This window comes from Lithobates pipiens, unplaced genomic scaffold, assembly GCF_037356315.1.
Source record: "Lithobates pipiens isolate NorthernLeopardFrog02 unplaced genomic scaffold, aLitPip1_a1.2 Scaffold_30, whole genome shotgun sequence".
NCBI lineage: Eukaryota > Metazoa > Chordata > Amphibia > Anura > Ranidae > Lithobates > Lithobates pipiens.
The window spans coordinates 6,156,440-6,173,937 of NW_027507791.1; the positions used below are offsets into that span (position 1 = coordinate 6,156,440).

The window sequence follows — 17,498 nt, forward strand, 5'->3', positions numbered from 1 at the left end:
TTGCAATGTCATGTGTGATGATGTCATTGTGATGATGTCATTGTGGGTGATGTCATCGTGATGTCATTGTGGGCGATGATATCATCGAGGGTGATGTCATTGTGGGTGATGTCATCATGATATCATCGAGGGTGATGATGTAGTCGTGATGATGTCATCGAGGGTGATGTCATCGTGGGTGATGATGTCCCGTGATGTCATCGTGGGCAATGATGTCATCGTGGGTGATTAAGTAATCGTAACGTCATCAACAGTGATGAAGTCATCGCGGGCGATGATGTCATCAGTGCTGATGATTTCGTCAGTGCTGATGTCATAGTGATTAATACCACCAAGATGATGTCAAGGGTGATGTCGTCATAATAGGTGATGTCACGATGATGATGTCACGGATCGGATCAATTTCGGATCAGCAAAAAAAAAGTTTGTCTTTGTTTTATTAACACTTTTAAATTACTTGAAAATATATCAAATCAAGTTAAAGTGCACAAGGCATAATATCTTATTTTTAATTTTAACATAATGAAAATGAAAAACAACTTAAAGTGTAACATAAAAGGCGTATCTCCTTCCTTTAAACATGGACCAATGGGCAATGAGCCAAAAACAACTTAAAGTGCAACAGAAGGAACATCATCTTCCTTGAAACATGGATAGTGAAAGGCCTAGTATGTCCACATCATCAAAAAAGAATAAAAAAAAAGGAAAGAAACTGTGCCAAGACCTAGAAGCGAACTTGTGCGGCCAACCACAAAAATCCCTGAAAACTCAGTGGGAAGCAGCAATCCTTCTGCACAAAACCCCAATACAGCAAATAAAAGAGAAAAAATAGGATCGCGCTGAACGTATTATTACAATAGGAACGACGTAAACGTAAACGCGTGAATTGGTGTAAAAACCTCCCTTAACACCATTCTACCACAGGGACAGGGACCCCCCCCCCCCCCCCATTCCGCGGCAGAGACAGGCACCCCCGCTCAAATGGAACTGGCTTCTAATAGTCCAAAAGTGATAGAAATGCTGCAATTGATAGTGAAAGCATCAAAACCCTTGTCCTATTAGTATTCCAAAGCAGAGGTGTGCAGAGAAGTTATAAACGACATCAAATCCCCTGTGATGGAATCCACATGCTCCTCTAAAACGCTACAAATACCGTCGTTTTTGCGGCGAAATTTGTCCCATAGGAATGAATGGCGAGATGTTCAAAACTAGAGTGGGGGGTGACAAAGCCCGACAACCCCACGATCAGCCAAAACATTATGACCCCCCCCAGTTACTCCGCCCACTCCAGTAGGTGGAGGCAAGAACACTTCAAACAATTTCCCAGAAATTGTAGCTTTTCTAGTTTAAATAAAAGGTATAACACTATGTGCCACATTGTTTACTTAAAAGGTATAACACTATTCCCCCCCCCCCCCCCCCCAATAAAATGCAGTTTATTACAAGCATAAAAACAGTCAGCATATCACTGATGATTTGCGCCAAGCTCACCACTGATCAAAGATCCTCCAAACAGACCGCCATGATGAGTCCCAGGATGATGGCAATCATGTCGCGCCCCATCGGTGTCAGTGGGAGGAATAGTGCCCCATCATTGGTGTCAGTGGGTAGAATAGTGCCCCATCATTGGTATCAGTGGGGGGAATAGTGCCCCATCATTGGTGTCAGTGGGGGGGGGAATAGTGCCCCATCATTGGTGTCAGTGGGGGGGGGAATAGTGCCCCATCATTGGTGTCAGTAGGGGGGGGATAGTGCCCCATTATTGGTGTCAGTGGGGGGGAATAGTGGCCCATCATTGGTGTCAGTGGGGGGGAATAGTGCCCCATCATTGGTGTCAGTGGGGGGGGGAATAGTGCCCCATCATTGGTGTCAGTGGGGGAGGAATAGTGCCCCATCATTGGTGTCAGTGGGGGGGGGATAGTACCCCATCATTGGTGACACTGGGGGAATAGTGCCCCATCATTGGTGTCAGTGGGAGGAATAGTGCCCCATCATTGGTGTCAGTGGGAGGAATAGTGCCCCATCATTGGTATCAGTGGGAGGAATAGTGCCCCATCATTGGTGTCAGTGGGGGGGGGAATAGTGCCCCATCATTGGTGTCAGTGGGGGGGGGAATAGTGCCCCATCATTGGTGTCAGTGTGGGGGGGATAGTGCCCCATCATTGGTGTCATGGGGGGGAAGGGGGGAATAGCGCCACATCATTGGTGTCAGTGGAGGGGGAGGAATAGTGCCCCATCATTGGTGTCAGTGGGAGGAATAGTGCCCCATCATTGGTATCAGTGGGAGGAATAGTGCCCCATCATTGGTGTCAGTGGGGGGGAATAGTGCCCCATCATTGGTGTCGGGGGGGGGGGGGGATAGTGCCCCATCATTGGTGTCAGTGGGGGGGGGGGATAGTGCCCCATCATTGGTGTCATGGGGGGGGAAGGGGGGAATAGCGCCCCATCATTGGTGTCAGTGGGGGGGGATTAGTGCCACATCATTGGAGAATAGAGCCCCATCATTGGTGTTAGTGGGAGGATTAGAGCCCCATCATTGGTGTCACTGGGAGGATTAGAGCCCCACCATTGGTGTCAGTGGGAGGAATAGTGTCTCGTGTTTTTTTTTTTTTTTTTAAGGCAGGCAGGGAACTTGTTAGGTTAGATTTGGTAATGGTACCTGCATAAAATAAGTTTTTTGGAGCACGGTATCCAGCGTGACTCCTCCGGACACAGGCACTGGCACAGGCTGAACAACCTGCGCTGGGGGTGACGTCAGCGCGCAGATCGCCGCCGCCGGGTGTACCCAGATGGCCGCCCGCTCCGGAGCTAGGCCTTTCCTAAGGCCGCGGATCGCATGGGGCGCCGATCCGAACAGGTCGGCCCGTTCGGATCACGGATCGGTCATGATCTGTTGCACCCCTAATCATCACTGTTGATGCCAACTTCTTGTGGTATTAATCACAATGACATCATCGCCCATGATATCACCCATGATGACCTCATCGCTTATGATATCACAATATCATCACCACCGTTAATGACATCTTGGTGGTATTAATCACGATGACATCATCGCAATGATGCCATTCCCCACGATGACATCACAATGACCTCATCGCCCAAGGCGATGACATCATTGCAAGGACATCATTGTCCATGATGACATCATCACCCACGATGACATCATCATCGTGACATCACCTATGATGATATCACTCTTGACGCTTCATCACCCACAATGACATTGTCACAATGACATCTTTGCCCACGATGACATCATCGCCCACAATGACATCACACATGACATTGCAATGACATCATCGCCTGCAAAATCATCGCCATGACATCATCACCGCTGATGACATTACAATGACCTCATCACCCATGATGACTTCACCACCACGACATCTTCACCGTTGATGACATCCCAATGACATCGCTGATGATGACATCATCTTGATGGTATTAATCATGATGACATCACCATGACATCAATCACTATGACATCACCACAACATCATCACCGCTCATGACATCAGCACTGATGAAATCAGATGACATCATCACTGTGACATCACCATTGATGGCATCCTCACGATGACATCACCCACGAGGACATCATCGACATGTGATTATGATGACTTCATCAGAATGACATCACCACCACAATGACATCAGCACTGATGACATCACCCGTGACATCATCACTGTTGTTGACATCATCTTTTGGTATTAATCACAATGACATCATCGCCCATGATATCACCCATGATGACCTCATCGCTTATGATATCACAATGACATCACCACCGTTAATGACATCTTTGTGGTATTAATCATGATGACATCATTGACCATGATGACATCACCCACGATGACATCATCACTGATGACATCATCATCGTGACATCACCTATGATGACGACATCACCCTTGACATCATCTTGGTGGTATTAATCAATATGACTTCAGCACTGACGAAATCAGCAGCACTGATGACATCATCGCCTGCGATGACTTCATCACTGTTGATGACGTTACGATAACTTCATCACCCATGATGACTTCATCACCCATGATATCCTCACCTCCACGACATCTTCACCATTGATGACATCATCACCGTTGGTGACATTACGATGACACCATCACCATTGATGACATCTTCACTGATGACATCATCACCCTTGTTGACATCATCTTGTTGGTATTAATTACCACAACATCATCACCGCTCATGACACCATCATCACCGCTCATGACATCATCATCACCACTCATGACATTGCCCCGCGATGACCTCATCACCCGCGGTGTCTTCACTGTTGAGATCATCACCGTTGATGACATCATCATGATTGATTCCATGAAGATGATTTCATCACCGTTGATGTCATGGTGGTGATATCATCTGCGGTCATGTCATTGTGATGATGTCATCAACGGTGATTTCGTAATGTCATCAATGGTGATTATGTCATTGCTTCTCCCCCTCTCCCTCCTGCGGCTTTCAGCTGCTTTATTGAAAGTCGTGTAGGGAGATCATTGATTGTAACTCCCTCCACCGCCGCACCGATCGTTCCTGACTGTCCCCCGTGTCCACCTCCGGTCCCCCTCTGTGTCCTCCGTGTGCTCCTTTGGTGCCCCCCCCATGTCGTCCTCCGGTAATTGGTATCAGCGAGTACTTAAAGAAAAAAAGTATCTGTACTTATACTTGGTCTTAAAGTGGTATCGGTGCAACCCTAGTGTAAGCTCTTTGTTATAAATGGGTCTCCTGCCAATTGGGCTATAGAAATGTATATTTTAAGCACTTCTATTGAATGTTTTTTCTGATTCTCTCTTTCTATACTCACACGTATAGGAATTACCGGGTCAGTTACAAGCTTTCAGCAGATTGACAGTGATGTAACAAGTCTCTTGTCTGATGACTCCGTAGCTGTGATTGGAAAAGGTATGTGTACATAATACGCTATAGCAGCCAGGTTAACCAGGAAATTTCAAGAAATGTGGCTCATTTCTCTCGTATTTAATGGTTATTTGCCTAGTTCCAGGGCTCCTGACACTCGCCAGAACCAACTACATGACACCACTTATGTTTTGCTGTCTGATGGGGGGCATTCTGACCACCACTGCAAAGTGGTCTTGCTTCCCACCCCCACCAATATAAAGTGCATTTTTCAAGGGTTTCAGTAGGTAGAAAGGTTGAGGAAGGTTGCTTTAATGTAACGTTGATTCATAGCTTTTCTTATCGCAGAATTAAAAACTGCAAAACTTGGATGCTACAGGCATAACTATGGATATTTTAATCTCTTAAGTAAAAGTATGGCCAAAGCTCTTTTGCCCATACTTCTCTTCTGGGTCACAGAGCTGGGCCAAGCTCTGCAAGGATCCAAGCGTTAAAGATCCGCATCTTCCCAGATGCCTGATTACCAGCTGGCTCAGTGTCTGTGTGGTGCTGAGAACCTGAGCCAGCCGCTCCCACACCCGGCTGCACAGTCAGGAACTCCAGTGAGCACTGGAGGAGTAGAGAGTGGTGACTGATAGTCACCATTCTCTGAGTAAAGACCAAGAACTGAGCGATCAGTGGTCATGTGATTGCTCAATTCTTGGTCTTGGAGCTGGCGGAGGACAACTGCAGCATTGGACTGATGCTGGATCTGCATAGGCGTGTATGTAAGTTTGGTTTTTTTGTAATCCCCCACTTCTCCTTTTTAAAATAATTGTAGTCCTATGCAGATTAAAGCTGCATGGTGTACTGGCCCCACAGTCTTCTTACATGAACCTTTCACGGATTTCTGTTTTTAAATGCAAACCCCATAAGGTGTCTACGTGATTTTTATTTTGGCAGAATTATTCTTTTTGCGGCCTGATACAGTGCCTTGAAAAAGTATTCCTACCACTTGAAATTGAATTTACACATTTTGTCATGTTGCAGCCAAAAACGTAAATGTATTTTATTGGGATTTTATGTGATAGACCAACACAAAGGGGCACATAATTGTGAAGTGGAAAGAAAATGATAAATGGTTTTCAGAATGTTTTGCAAATATGTGAAAAGTGTGGGGTGGAGTTTTTTTTTTTTTTCAGCTCCTCTGAGTCAATACTTTGTAGAACCCCTTTCACTGCAATTACAACTGCAAGCCATTTTGGGGATGTCTCTACCAGCTTTGCAAATCTGGAGAGTGAAATTCTTGCCCATTCTTTGCAAAATAGCTCAATCTTTGTCAGATTGGATGGAGAACATCTTGCCACAGATTCTCAATTGGATTTAGGTCTGGACTTTGACTGGGTTATTCAAAAACATGAATATGCTTTGATCTAAACCATTCCATTGTAGCTATGGCTGTATGTTTAGGGTCGTTGTCCTGCTGGAAGGTGAACCTCCACCCCAGGCTCAAGTCTTTTGCAGACTCTTAACAGTTTTTCTTTTTTTTGTTTTGTTTTTTTAAGATTTCCACATATTTGGCTCCATCCATCTGCCCATCAACTCTGAACAGCTTCCCTATCCCTGCTGAAGAAAAGTATCTCCACACCATTATGTTGCCACCACCATGATGTGTTCAGAGTGATGTGCAGTGTTAGTTTTCTGTCACACATAGCGTTTTGCTTTTAGGCCAAAAGGTTCAATTTTTGATCTCATCTAACTGGATCTTGCACTTGTTTGCTTTGTCCCCCAAATAACTTCTCGCAATTTGCAAACAGGACTTCTTATTGCTTTCTTTCAACAATGGCTTTCTTCTTACCTCTCTTCCATAAAGGTCATATTTGTGGAGAGCACGACTAATAGTTGTCCTGTGGACAGATTCTCCCACCTGAGCTGTGGATCTCTGCAGCTCCTCCAGAGTTACCATGGGCCTCTTGGCTGCTTCTCTGATTAATGGTTTCCTTGCCTGGCCTGTCCGTTTAGGGGGACCGCCATGTCTTGGTAGGTTTGTAGTTGTGCCATACTCTTTCCATTTTTGGATGATGGATTGAACAGTGCTCGATGAGATGTTCAAAGCTTGGGATATTTTTTTTAGAACCTAACTCTGCTTTAAACTTCTTTACAACTATATCCCTGACCTGTCTGGTGTGTTCCATGGTCTTCATGATGCTGTTTGTTTACTAAGGTTCTCTAACAAACGTCTTAGGGCTTCACAGAACAGCTGTATTTATACTGAGATTAAATTACACACAGGTGAACTCTATTTGCTAATTAGGTGACTTCTGATGGAAATTGGTTTCACTCGATTTTAGTTAGGGGTATCACTGTAAAGGGTGCTGAATACAAATGCACACCACACTTTTCAGACTTTTATTGGTAAAACTTTTTGAAAACCGTTAATCATTTTCGTTCCACTTCGCAACTGTGTGCCACTTTGTGTTGGTCTATCACAATAAATCCCAATAAAATACATTCTACGACCGGTTCTCTTTGATGTCTACTTTTTTGTTATCTCCTCAATGTCCAGAAGCTCCCTGGGCCCAAGGTCCTCTAATAGGCAAATACCTACCTCGGCTAAGAAGTTGAATGGGGTTCTTACCTCACCTATATATACGATGGACATTCTGGGTGACTGTCCTTGACAGTGGTTCAGAGGGCTTTGAAGGGGTGTGGCCAAATGCCAACTTGGCAGTTGAAAATGGTTACGTTTTAAGGTCCTCTGGGTTTTGAGACTTCCATGGACAACTAATGAAATGGACATTGCATTACATTCTCACACCACTTTACAAGTGGAGAAGTGAGTAAGGACACTCTTTAGTTTATGCTGTAACCTACTGCTGTGCAGATAGTGTCTTGACTGGCATTGGAAGCGGGGATCCCTGCACCTTTGGGTAAGCCTTTACACTACGTAGTTGTTAGTAGACTTAATAGAAATTGTAGGTCAGTTGCACATTCTTGGAATTTCAGGTCCCCTCTATTGTTGTGGAGCTTGTCCTTTTCATTCTACCCTGTACCAACAGCAGTCTTAAAGCTGACATTGCACTAAATAGATTTTATTTTTTTGAAGGTGTGTTTGAAACTCCTCCCACTGCCTCTCAATCACGTAGTCAGGCTTCCTTCTCCACCCCAGAGGACTCAAGTTCATCAAAGCAGACCTTCGAACCTCCAACCGGTGTCTATGGCAGAGCAGTGCAGCAGAACAACCCACCAGTGGAAAATGATGTGAGAAGATGATTAGTGCACCACATGTATTATCTGTAGATTGGATTAATGGTTTTGGCTTCTATAAACATTTGTTTCTTTTGTGCAGGTTAAAGTAACAATTTCCAAATCAGCCCGGGACAAGATGAGGCAGAAACGCGAGAATAGTTTGAAGGAAATGGCAGAGTATAAGGATTCAGAGAAAAGAGAGAGACTTTCACAGACGGACCCAAGTCCAGCACGTAAAGATTGTGAGTATTTCCATTGCTTGTTGATGTGTGCAATGCACCAGGTTTTCAGAGAGAGAGAGCTATTGAAAGCCCTTAAAGTATCCCAACACATTGCAGTCAATAAATATAACACTGTAAAAATGTGACCGCTAAGAGCACCTTCATAAAGCTGAACTTCAGGGAATGGAAAAAAAGCTTTCTTTTATCTGGACTTCCCCTGCACTGAGAGGGTTAAATGCCAGTATTTACATCTGAGACTGCAAAAAGCCCTTTCAAGCCTCCATTTCTGCAGCCTCCCTCCAGACTGTAAGACCGGTCTACACAGCCTTTTGTTCCCTATGCTCCAGCAGTCGTAGGTCCTCTGATGCCATGAAATCCAAAGCAGAGCCTTAGCCCTGCAATGAACTTGAGTCTGCTGAAGAACAGTCCACTGCTAGAGCATAGTGAAGTAGAGAAGAGCGCCGACTGCCAAGGGAGTAGTTGATCAGGTAAATAAAACTGCTTTTTGCGACCCCCCCCCCCCCCCGCCAACTTTTAATGCTGGCTTGTACATTATTGTAAAATGTAGGCGCTAGCATTTATTTCTATTGGTGGGTCCAAGGCCCTCCAGTCCAATGCTGTTGAAAGGCTTCCATGAGCAACTGGTTGGAATCACATTAAAGGAAACCTGTAAGGATAGAAATAAGGAAAATGCCATTGATGTGACATAAGTTACCTGAAATCCCTAATTTATTGACCTATCAACTGCCTGACCTCACTGTGTCTCCTCCTCTGTGTGTAGCCTGAGGTCACACACATTGCAGTTAAAATGTCAGGTGACATGAAATAAGGGTGAATAGAAGACCTTCATAAGTTCAGCTAAGTTAATAATTAAAGACAAAATATTCATTCATTACTATTCCTGAAATATTCTTGTTAAAGTAAAAGTAATGATTTCCAGATCAAGACCTCCTGACTTTGGAATGTACAGGAAAATGTCTATACTAGTGAAATACCTGAATTCGCTGGATCATGACTAGAAAATTCTCTTAAAATAGGCTTTACTTCTCTTGTAGAGATGAACCAGATAAAAACAAAGGTGTGTGTGTAGAGCGCTCTGAATAACAGAACTGAGCAGAGAATTGTCCGCAGTAAGGATGGATGCAGTTCAGGCAACATGGTGTCTTCAAGCACTAGGGCAGTGCTCTGAGGGAATCAATCTCTGATAAGGATACAAACAAAGAGGCGCCTCTAAGTGCAGCATTAAAAATACTTCAATAGACCAAAGGGTTAAAAACACGTATAAAACATGAGATGAAAGAGGGCTCATCATTGTAATGTATAGGGATGGTGGTCCAGCCTCGGGTGGTCCCAGTTATGGAGGTCCTAGAAGTGGTCCGATCTGCAATGGGGAGTCCCAACCTGGCCAGCAGAGGGATGCCGCAGCAGTAGAAATTCCTAGGGATCAACCGTGCTGCCGGGATCAGCGTGGAACGCAAGACCCGGAGGGGACGTCAGCGGTAGGAACCCAACAACCAGCATGGACCGCAAACCTGAAGTTATGTAAAGGGGCCGGGAAGCGTTTCGGAACAACTGATTGGTTCCTTCTTCATGCCAGACTGGCTATACCTGCAAGAGAGGGGTAGCAGTGTTTGTTTCACAGTGCCAACATCCAAATATACGAATACAAAGAGAGGGATTACCCTTGGATAGGACATTAGCTGCCTTTGAATAGGAGTCTCAATCAATTAAATAGAAAAATAATCATAGATTTATTTAGAAAATACAAAGATAAAAACATGTATCATGGAGTGTACATATCAACCATAACTGATATCGGAAGTAGTCGAAATGGATGGTAATTGAATTGGATCCTTCACCCATACGTTTAGGAGTCTACAAGAGATGCTCCTTCCTCAGGGTTAGATAGGATATGGAAACTCTCAAAAGTAAGTACAAACAGTCAAATATCATCAATAAATGGTATAATATTGCAGAAAACTATCAAATACACAAGTTGCAATCGCAGAAATCAGATGCTTATAGCACACTCCATAAAATTAAAAACAGCATCAAAAGCAGGGGATCAAATAATTATTTTCCCCACTGTATGTAAGGGTTTGCAACCACTTGAGGGTACAGTTGGACATAACCTATTGACAGGTGCCAAGCTTCCTGCTCTCTTCTTTTCAACTCTACTCTTGTTTTATCGTTGCTCCAGCTTGGACACCACAATCAGACGGTCTGGAAAATTTGGCTATCAGTCCGCCATCTTTAAAAAGAAGTTCCAGCGTGAAGAAATCCCCAGGTATAGAAGGCCTGAACATCTCATTACATCCACAATACTTTTGATCTTCTAATCAATGTAGAAAGTGTGATTTATATGTTTTCAGCCAACATAGATGTTGTAGGTTTATGTGACATATTTACAAAAGCTTTAGTTTAAGCGCATTGATTTTCCCATTTGAGGATTCTTCTCTTATTCTGAGGGGATAGGAAACAAGATGGCCTGTAGTTGGCAGATTTTCTTATGTGGCTTGCAATGTCCTCCTTTTCTCCTGTATCAAATCAACCGGCAACTTGTGTTTAATGTTCACAGTACAACGAAGTCCATACAGAGACAGATCTTCTATCAGTCGTAGCTCTGATGTCTTAGATGCTACTGTGCCCAAAGAACTGCCCAGACCAGACCTGGCCATCATTGAGGTGTTTAAACTTCTGTCTGATGATGACTGGTAAGCATCCAGGAAATATTTTATCAGTTTGTTTTTTGTTTTGTTTTTCATTTTGTTTTTTATTTGTTTTTTTCTTTGATTTGTTTGACGAAAAGGGCAGGACTTGTCAAAATTCAATGATCACTACAATATCAGGCAATGTTTGGGGATGCCTTAAAGAGGAACTGCAGTCTGCTCACATAATTTATAATAAAGACGACATTGCCATTCTGAAGCTTCCCTCCAACCACTTTGCATATTATTTTGTCTATACTGTGATTCAGTACTTTCCAAATATGCTGCAGAAATTCTTCCTCCACTGAGTCTTGCTGCATCCATTTTAACTGTGGGCAGCTGAAGCTGCTGCCTGTTCACTTCCTGGATTTACACAGGCACACCGCCCAGCTCTCATTGGCCCTCTTATGACTTATCCCCTCTCCCTTCCTGGCAAACTTTCACTATAGTTAGAGACTGACAGTTGTGCATGATGTCATAAGCCTAGGCGTTTTACCAGAGAAGAAACAGAAAGTGGGAAGTTTACCAGAGAACAAACAGGAAGTGCCAGGTATTTACTGGCAGAAAAAAGTGTTTTTCTATCCAAAGTTAAAACAACAAGAGTAGAAGATTTAATAGATTGAAAGTTGAAAACAAATTACTGAAGGTCCGCTTTAAAGTGTACATATAATTCTAAACTTTCTGTTTGATTTGGATAAAGTAGGAAAAGTTTACATCCCCTGTGACATTATTTTCCTTGTGTCCAGCTGGGGAAATGTCCTTTCCTTTCCTATATAAGAGACGCAACAAGGAAATTCTAGAAAATCTCACCTAAGTTGTGGAGGTTTCCATCATTGACAGTGGATCATTTTGTCCCTATTAGAACATTGTCCCTCGCCTCTTTCGTGACAACTAACGTTCTGGATTTTCATGTTTTCTCTCAATTATACTGGGCACCAGGACAAATAAAGGGTTAAATCTCCCTAGGGGGAACTTGGACAGCAAAAATAACCTGATAGTGTCTGACCCTTCTCTACTGCATCTAAAAACTAAAGCTACATGTTACATTCACATTAGAGCCAAACTACATGGAATGGTTTCCATTGGATGCTTACATTGGCCCAGCTTGGACCAATGTAAGTATGCATATATAATACCTGGGGAGCTAATGTGGAAGCTGACAATCGCTGTCATAGTTGACGCTATTGCAGTAAAAGCTGCAATCTTCTGGGTTCTGTGCTGAGCAGCTTCCTCCCTGCACATGGACTACAGAGGGGAATTTCCTTAACACCACCTACATTCACAGAATGCTTGCATTTTTTTAAATACAAGACATGTTCTGATTGTACCATCACTGCCCCTCTTCTCCATCTTGTTCAATCTCCCTCTCTCTCAATTAGGGAATTGGCATGTATTGGAAAAATAAAAAAGGTGAATGGTGGCAGTGTAGAGCAATTGACCCCCCCCCCCCCCTGTGGTCAGTGTGCAGAGGGGAAGCCACGCAGGACCCAGAGGGTGGCGGCTGTTGCAGTGATAGTGCCGAAAAACTACAGTGGTTGTTGGCTTCCCCAGTGCCATCCTGATTTAAAATGTGTGCTTTCACTGTTCCAGACTGGACAAGTCCAAAGCAGGCCATACCCCTATCCACACATTCAAGGTGGATGAGAGAACCTGTCCGGCTGCTCTATTGTGTTCTGATGGTGGGTAGACTTCCCTGATCAAGTGTTGCCATCTATAGCCAGAGGCAACAATTGATATGATAAATCTCAACAGGCAGCTTGTGCAGAAGTCAATCAGTAGATCGACTTCTGTTCAACCAGGGTGCCCATACATGGATCAAAATTTGGCTAGTCCCTGGTGAACTGGCTGAATTTCAATCCATGTATGGCCAGCTTAAGCATGCAGTAAGGATCATACCTTCTGTAAACATTAAGTTGTTATGCATTGGTATATGGAACCTGAGTAAAGTGATTTTACCCCCAAATGGAGACTGGATGGAGAATGTCCACACAGGCTTGGGAAGGTACCTAAATGATGGTACCAGAGTTAATGGTGGCGATACACAGGACAGCTTTATATATGATCATGTTGTTAATGGATAGGCTACCACAAGACTGAGGTCAAACCAATAGTCGGGTGGAATAGTTAGCTCTGCAAAATACTCTGAAGAAAACCTAGCTAAACTCTAGATTGTGCTATTCCTTTTTAAGTAGACTGATCAAGCAAAGGAAGTGCAAGCTTGGCAGACATTGGAACTTGTGAGGCTGAGAGTGTCTGTGTCCACAACAAAGCACAATGGGTGCTCAGTTGCACCAGGAACACTGCAAGATAAGGGGGAAGGAACAGGAAGCCATGTTGCAATATTCTGTTACTGCCCAACAGAGCCCCCCAGGCAATATAAGAAACCAAAAATTGAAATATTACTTAGGGGTGGACTATCTATTTAAATATCTCCCTATGTTCATTAATGGGGTTTTCTGTTTGATGCATATATTTACAGGGAGAAAAAGATTGAAGGTTTGAATCTGCTACGATCACTGTCCATCTTCCATGCGGATATCATTATTGAAAGGCTCCATGAGCTCAAGATTGCAGTTGCACAAGAGGTAAGGGGGATGTATTGGAGAGTATGCAGTTATGTGCTCTTTGACATGTTAAGATAATATGTAATCAATGATATAAAAAAAAAACATGACTGGTCAAGGAAACCAGATGTGGAACGTCCCCCACAACCCAAGGTCTCTTTTCCTTATATGTTCTTCTATTCTGAATAATTTGAACCAGGGGCGTACCTAGAGCATTTGGAACCCGGGGCGGATCCTATACCTGGCACCCCCCCCCCCCCCACCTTAAAATGTAAAAACACCCCACTTTGCCCCCTGCATACCTCTGCATCCTTGAATATCTTTTTGTCACTACTGTGTACCCCCCCCCCTCTCCACAACTGCACCTCTGGACCCCTTTATATTACACAGCACCCTGCACCTCTGCACCTTTTTACATTACACAGCCCCTCACAGCTCTGGACCCCCTGCATGTTACACAGACCCCCTACAGTGCAGACCTCCTCCCTACCGTACAGACCCCCCATCTTCAGTGTAGACCCCACTAAAGAAGAGGACTACATATCCCAGCATGCAAGGCTGCACTGCATTACAGAGGAGATCTAAAAGTCCCAGCATGCACTGTACCACAAAGGAGGGCCACAAGTCCCAGCATGGAAGGCTGCACTGCACTATAGAGGACTACAAGTCCCAGCATGCAAGGCTGCACTGCATTACCAAGGAGGACCACAGGTCCCAGCATGCAAGGCTGCACTGCACTGTAGATGACTACGTGTCCCAGTATGCAAGGCCTCTACTGCATTACAGAGGAGAACCACAGGTCCCAGCATGCAAGGCTACTCTGCATTATAGAGGGCCACAGGTCCCAGCATGCAAGGCTGCACTGCACTATAGAAGGGGACTACAAGTCCCAGTATGCAAGGCTGCACTGCATTACAGAGGAGGACTACAAGTCCCAGCATGCACTGTACTACTGAGGAGGACCACACCTCCCAGCATGTAAGGCTGCACTGCACTACAGAAGAGGACTACAAGTCCCAGTATGCAAGACTGCACTACAGAGGACTACATGTCCCAGCATTCAAGGCTACTCTGCACTATAGAGGACCACAAGTTCCAGCATGCAAGGCTGCATTGTACTACAGAAGAGGACCACAAGTCCCAGCATGCAAGGCTGCACTGCACGACAGAGGACTAAAAGTCCCAGCATGCAAGGCTGCACTGCACTACAGAAGAGGACAAGTCCCAGCATGCAAGGCTGCACTGTACTACAGAGGAGGCCTACAAGTCCCAGCATGCAAGGCTGCACTGTACTACAGAGGAGGCCTACAAGTCCCAGCATGCAAGGCTGCACTATGGAGGACTACAAGTCCCAGCATACAAAGCTGCTATGCTCAGCAGTGGAGAACTGTAAGCCCACACAGCCCGGTATGTTGGGACTTGTAGTCCTCCTCAGCTGCGTCTTGCAATTTGAGATGTTGAAGTTACATAATAAGAGCTGCAGAGAATCTCTTCACCCCCCGCAGTCGGTCTTTCTCTGTATGACCAGCACTGACCTGTACCTGGAGGACACAGAGCCAGTGACACCTGTCGGACCCGGTGCAGCATTCCCCTTCTCTGTGGTCGTGTTGCGCCGTTCTTATCAGTCTCGGGCAGCGGCTGTCATTCACAGCCGAGCAGAGTGAAGCCGCCTCCCCCTCCTCCTTTATGTCTACACAGTGCTGTGCATGCAGGAGGAGGGGGAGGCTGCTTCACTCTGCTCGGCTGTGAGTGACAGCCGCTGCCCGAGACTGATCAGAACTGCGCAACGCGACCACAGAGAGAAGGGGATTATTGCGCCGGGTCCCGGATCACTGCTGGCAGATGTCACTCCACTCGGGTGCTGCTCGCACCTCTCCCTGCAATGCCGCCTGCTGCCAGCTCTCTCTGTGTGGTCCGCCTAACCCGTGGCGCTGTCTCCTCTTCAGACGCGGAGGGGGAGGGCGCTGGCCTGGCACCCGGGGCGGCCCACCCCCCACTTAGTACGCCACTGATTTGAACTTGCGTATCTTACTGCTCCAGTTGGGAAAGATACTTTAGCACCACGCACACCCCTGAGACCTGGATTAAAATCTGGGAGGCATTATTCCATTCCTCCCGTTAAATAATAACTTTAGAAAACTTTCAAGGTCCTGTCTTGGTGGTACTTTACCCGGCTAGCATTGCGAAATGTCTCCCTACATACCCATCTACATGCATTAGAGGATGCTCAGACCTAGGTGATATGAAACATACAGTGCCTTGAAAAAGTATTCATACTCCTTGAAATTTTATACATATTGTCATGTTACAACCATACACTGTAGTGTTTAAATGGCTAACAACAAAATAACATAATGTCAGACCATCTAAAAAAAAATTGTGGCTTAATGGAAACAGGGAATATAAAAAATATCTGACTGTATAATCTCTGTTAGATATATCAACTACAGTGCCTTGAAAAAGCATTCATAGCCCTTGAAATTTTCCACATCGTTTTGCAACCAAAAAGGTAAATTGTATTTTATTGGGATTTTATGTGATAGACCAACACAAAGTGGCAATTTGTGAAGTGGAAGGAAAATGATAAATGGTTTTGAATTTTTTTTTACAAATAAATATCTGAAAAGTGTGGTGTGCAATTCTTTGCAGCCCCCTGACTCAATACTTTGTAGAACCCTCTTAGGTGCAATTACAGCTGCAATTCTTTTTGGGGAATGTCTCTACCAGCTTTGCACATCTAGAGTGACTTTTTTTGCCCATTCTTCTTTTGCAAAAAAGCTCAAGCTCTGTCAGATTGGATGGAGAGCATCTGTGAACAGCAATTTTCAATTCTTGCCACAGATTCTCAATTTGATTTAGGTCTGGACTTTGACTGAATATGATTTGATCTAAACCATTCCATTGTAGCTCTGTCTGTATGTTTAGGGTCGTTGTTCTGCTGGAAGGTGAACCTCTTCCCCAGTCTCAAGTCTTTTCTTCTAAGATTGCCCTGTATTTGGCTCCATCCATCTTCCCATCAACTCTGACCAGATTCCCTGTCTCTGCTGAAGAAATGCATCCCCACAACATGATGATACCACCACCATGTTTTACGGTGGGGATGGTGTGTTCAGGGTGATGGACAGTGTTAGTTTTCCGCAACACATAGCGTTTTGTTTTTAGGCCAAAAAGTTCAATTTTGGTCTCATCTGACCAGAGCACCTTCTTTCACATTTGCTGCATCTCCCACATGGCTTCTCTCAACTGCAAATGGGACTTCTTATGACCTTTCTTTCAACAATGTCTTTCTTCTTGCCACTCTTCCATAAAGGTCAGATTTGTGGAGAGCACGACTAATAGTTGTCCTGTGGACAGATTCTCCCACCTGAGCTGTGGATCTCTGCAGCTCCTCCAGAGTTACCATGGGCCTCTTGGCTGTTTCTCTGATGAATGCTCTCCTTGCCTGGCCTGTCAGTTTAGGTGGACGGCCATGTCTTGGTAGGTTTGCAGTTGTGCCATACTCTTTCCATTTTCGATGATGGATTGAACAGTGCTCTGTGAGATGTTCAAAGCTTGGGATATTTTTTTTATAAATTAACCCTACTTTTAAACTTCTCCATAACTTTAACCCTGACCTGTCTGGTGTATTTCTTGGCCTTCATGATGCTGTTTGTTCACTAAGGTTCTTTAACAAACCTCTGAGGGCTTCACAGAACATCTGTATTTATACTGAGATTAAATTAGACACAGGTGTCCTCTATTTACTAATTAGGTGATGTTTGAAGGCAATTGGTTCCACTAGATTTTAGTTACGGGGTATCGGAGTAAAGGGGGCTGGATACAAATGCACACCACACTTTTCAGATATTTATTTGTAAAAAAAAAATTGAAAATAATTTATCATTTTCCT

General features: G+C 44.5%; 1 protein-coding gene across 1 annotated transcript in view; it reads left to right on the forward strand.

The window, feature by feature from the left end:
* The window catches only part of TOGARAM1 (TOG array regulator of axonemal microtubules 1), a 91,702-nt gene that overhangs the window by 58,715 nt on the left and 15,489 nt on the right, over window positions 1-17,498 (forward strand). Inside the window, exons 8-13 of the mRNA XM_077463569.1 lie at window positions 4,844-4,933; window positions 7,974-8,128; window positions 8,217-8,358; window positions 10,538-10,624; window positions 10,916-11,051; window positions 13,525-13,630. Of these exons, the coding sequence (XP_077319695.1) occupies window positions 4,844-4,933; window positions 7,974-8,128; window positions 8,217-8,358; window positions 10,538-10,624; window positions 10,916-11,051; window positions 13,525-13,630 (716 nt within the window). The remainder of the gene's footprint in view (window positions 1-4,843; window positions 4,934-7,973; window positions 8,129-8,216; window positions 8,359-10,537; window positions 10,625-10,915; window positions 11,052-13,524; window positions 13,631-17,498) is intronic.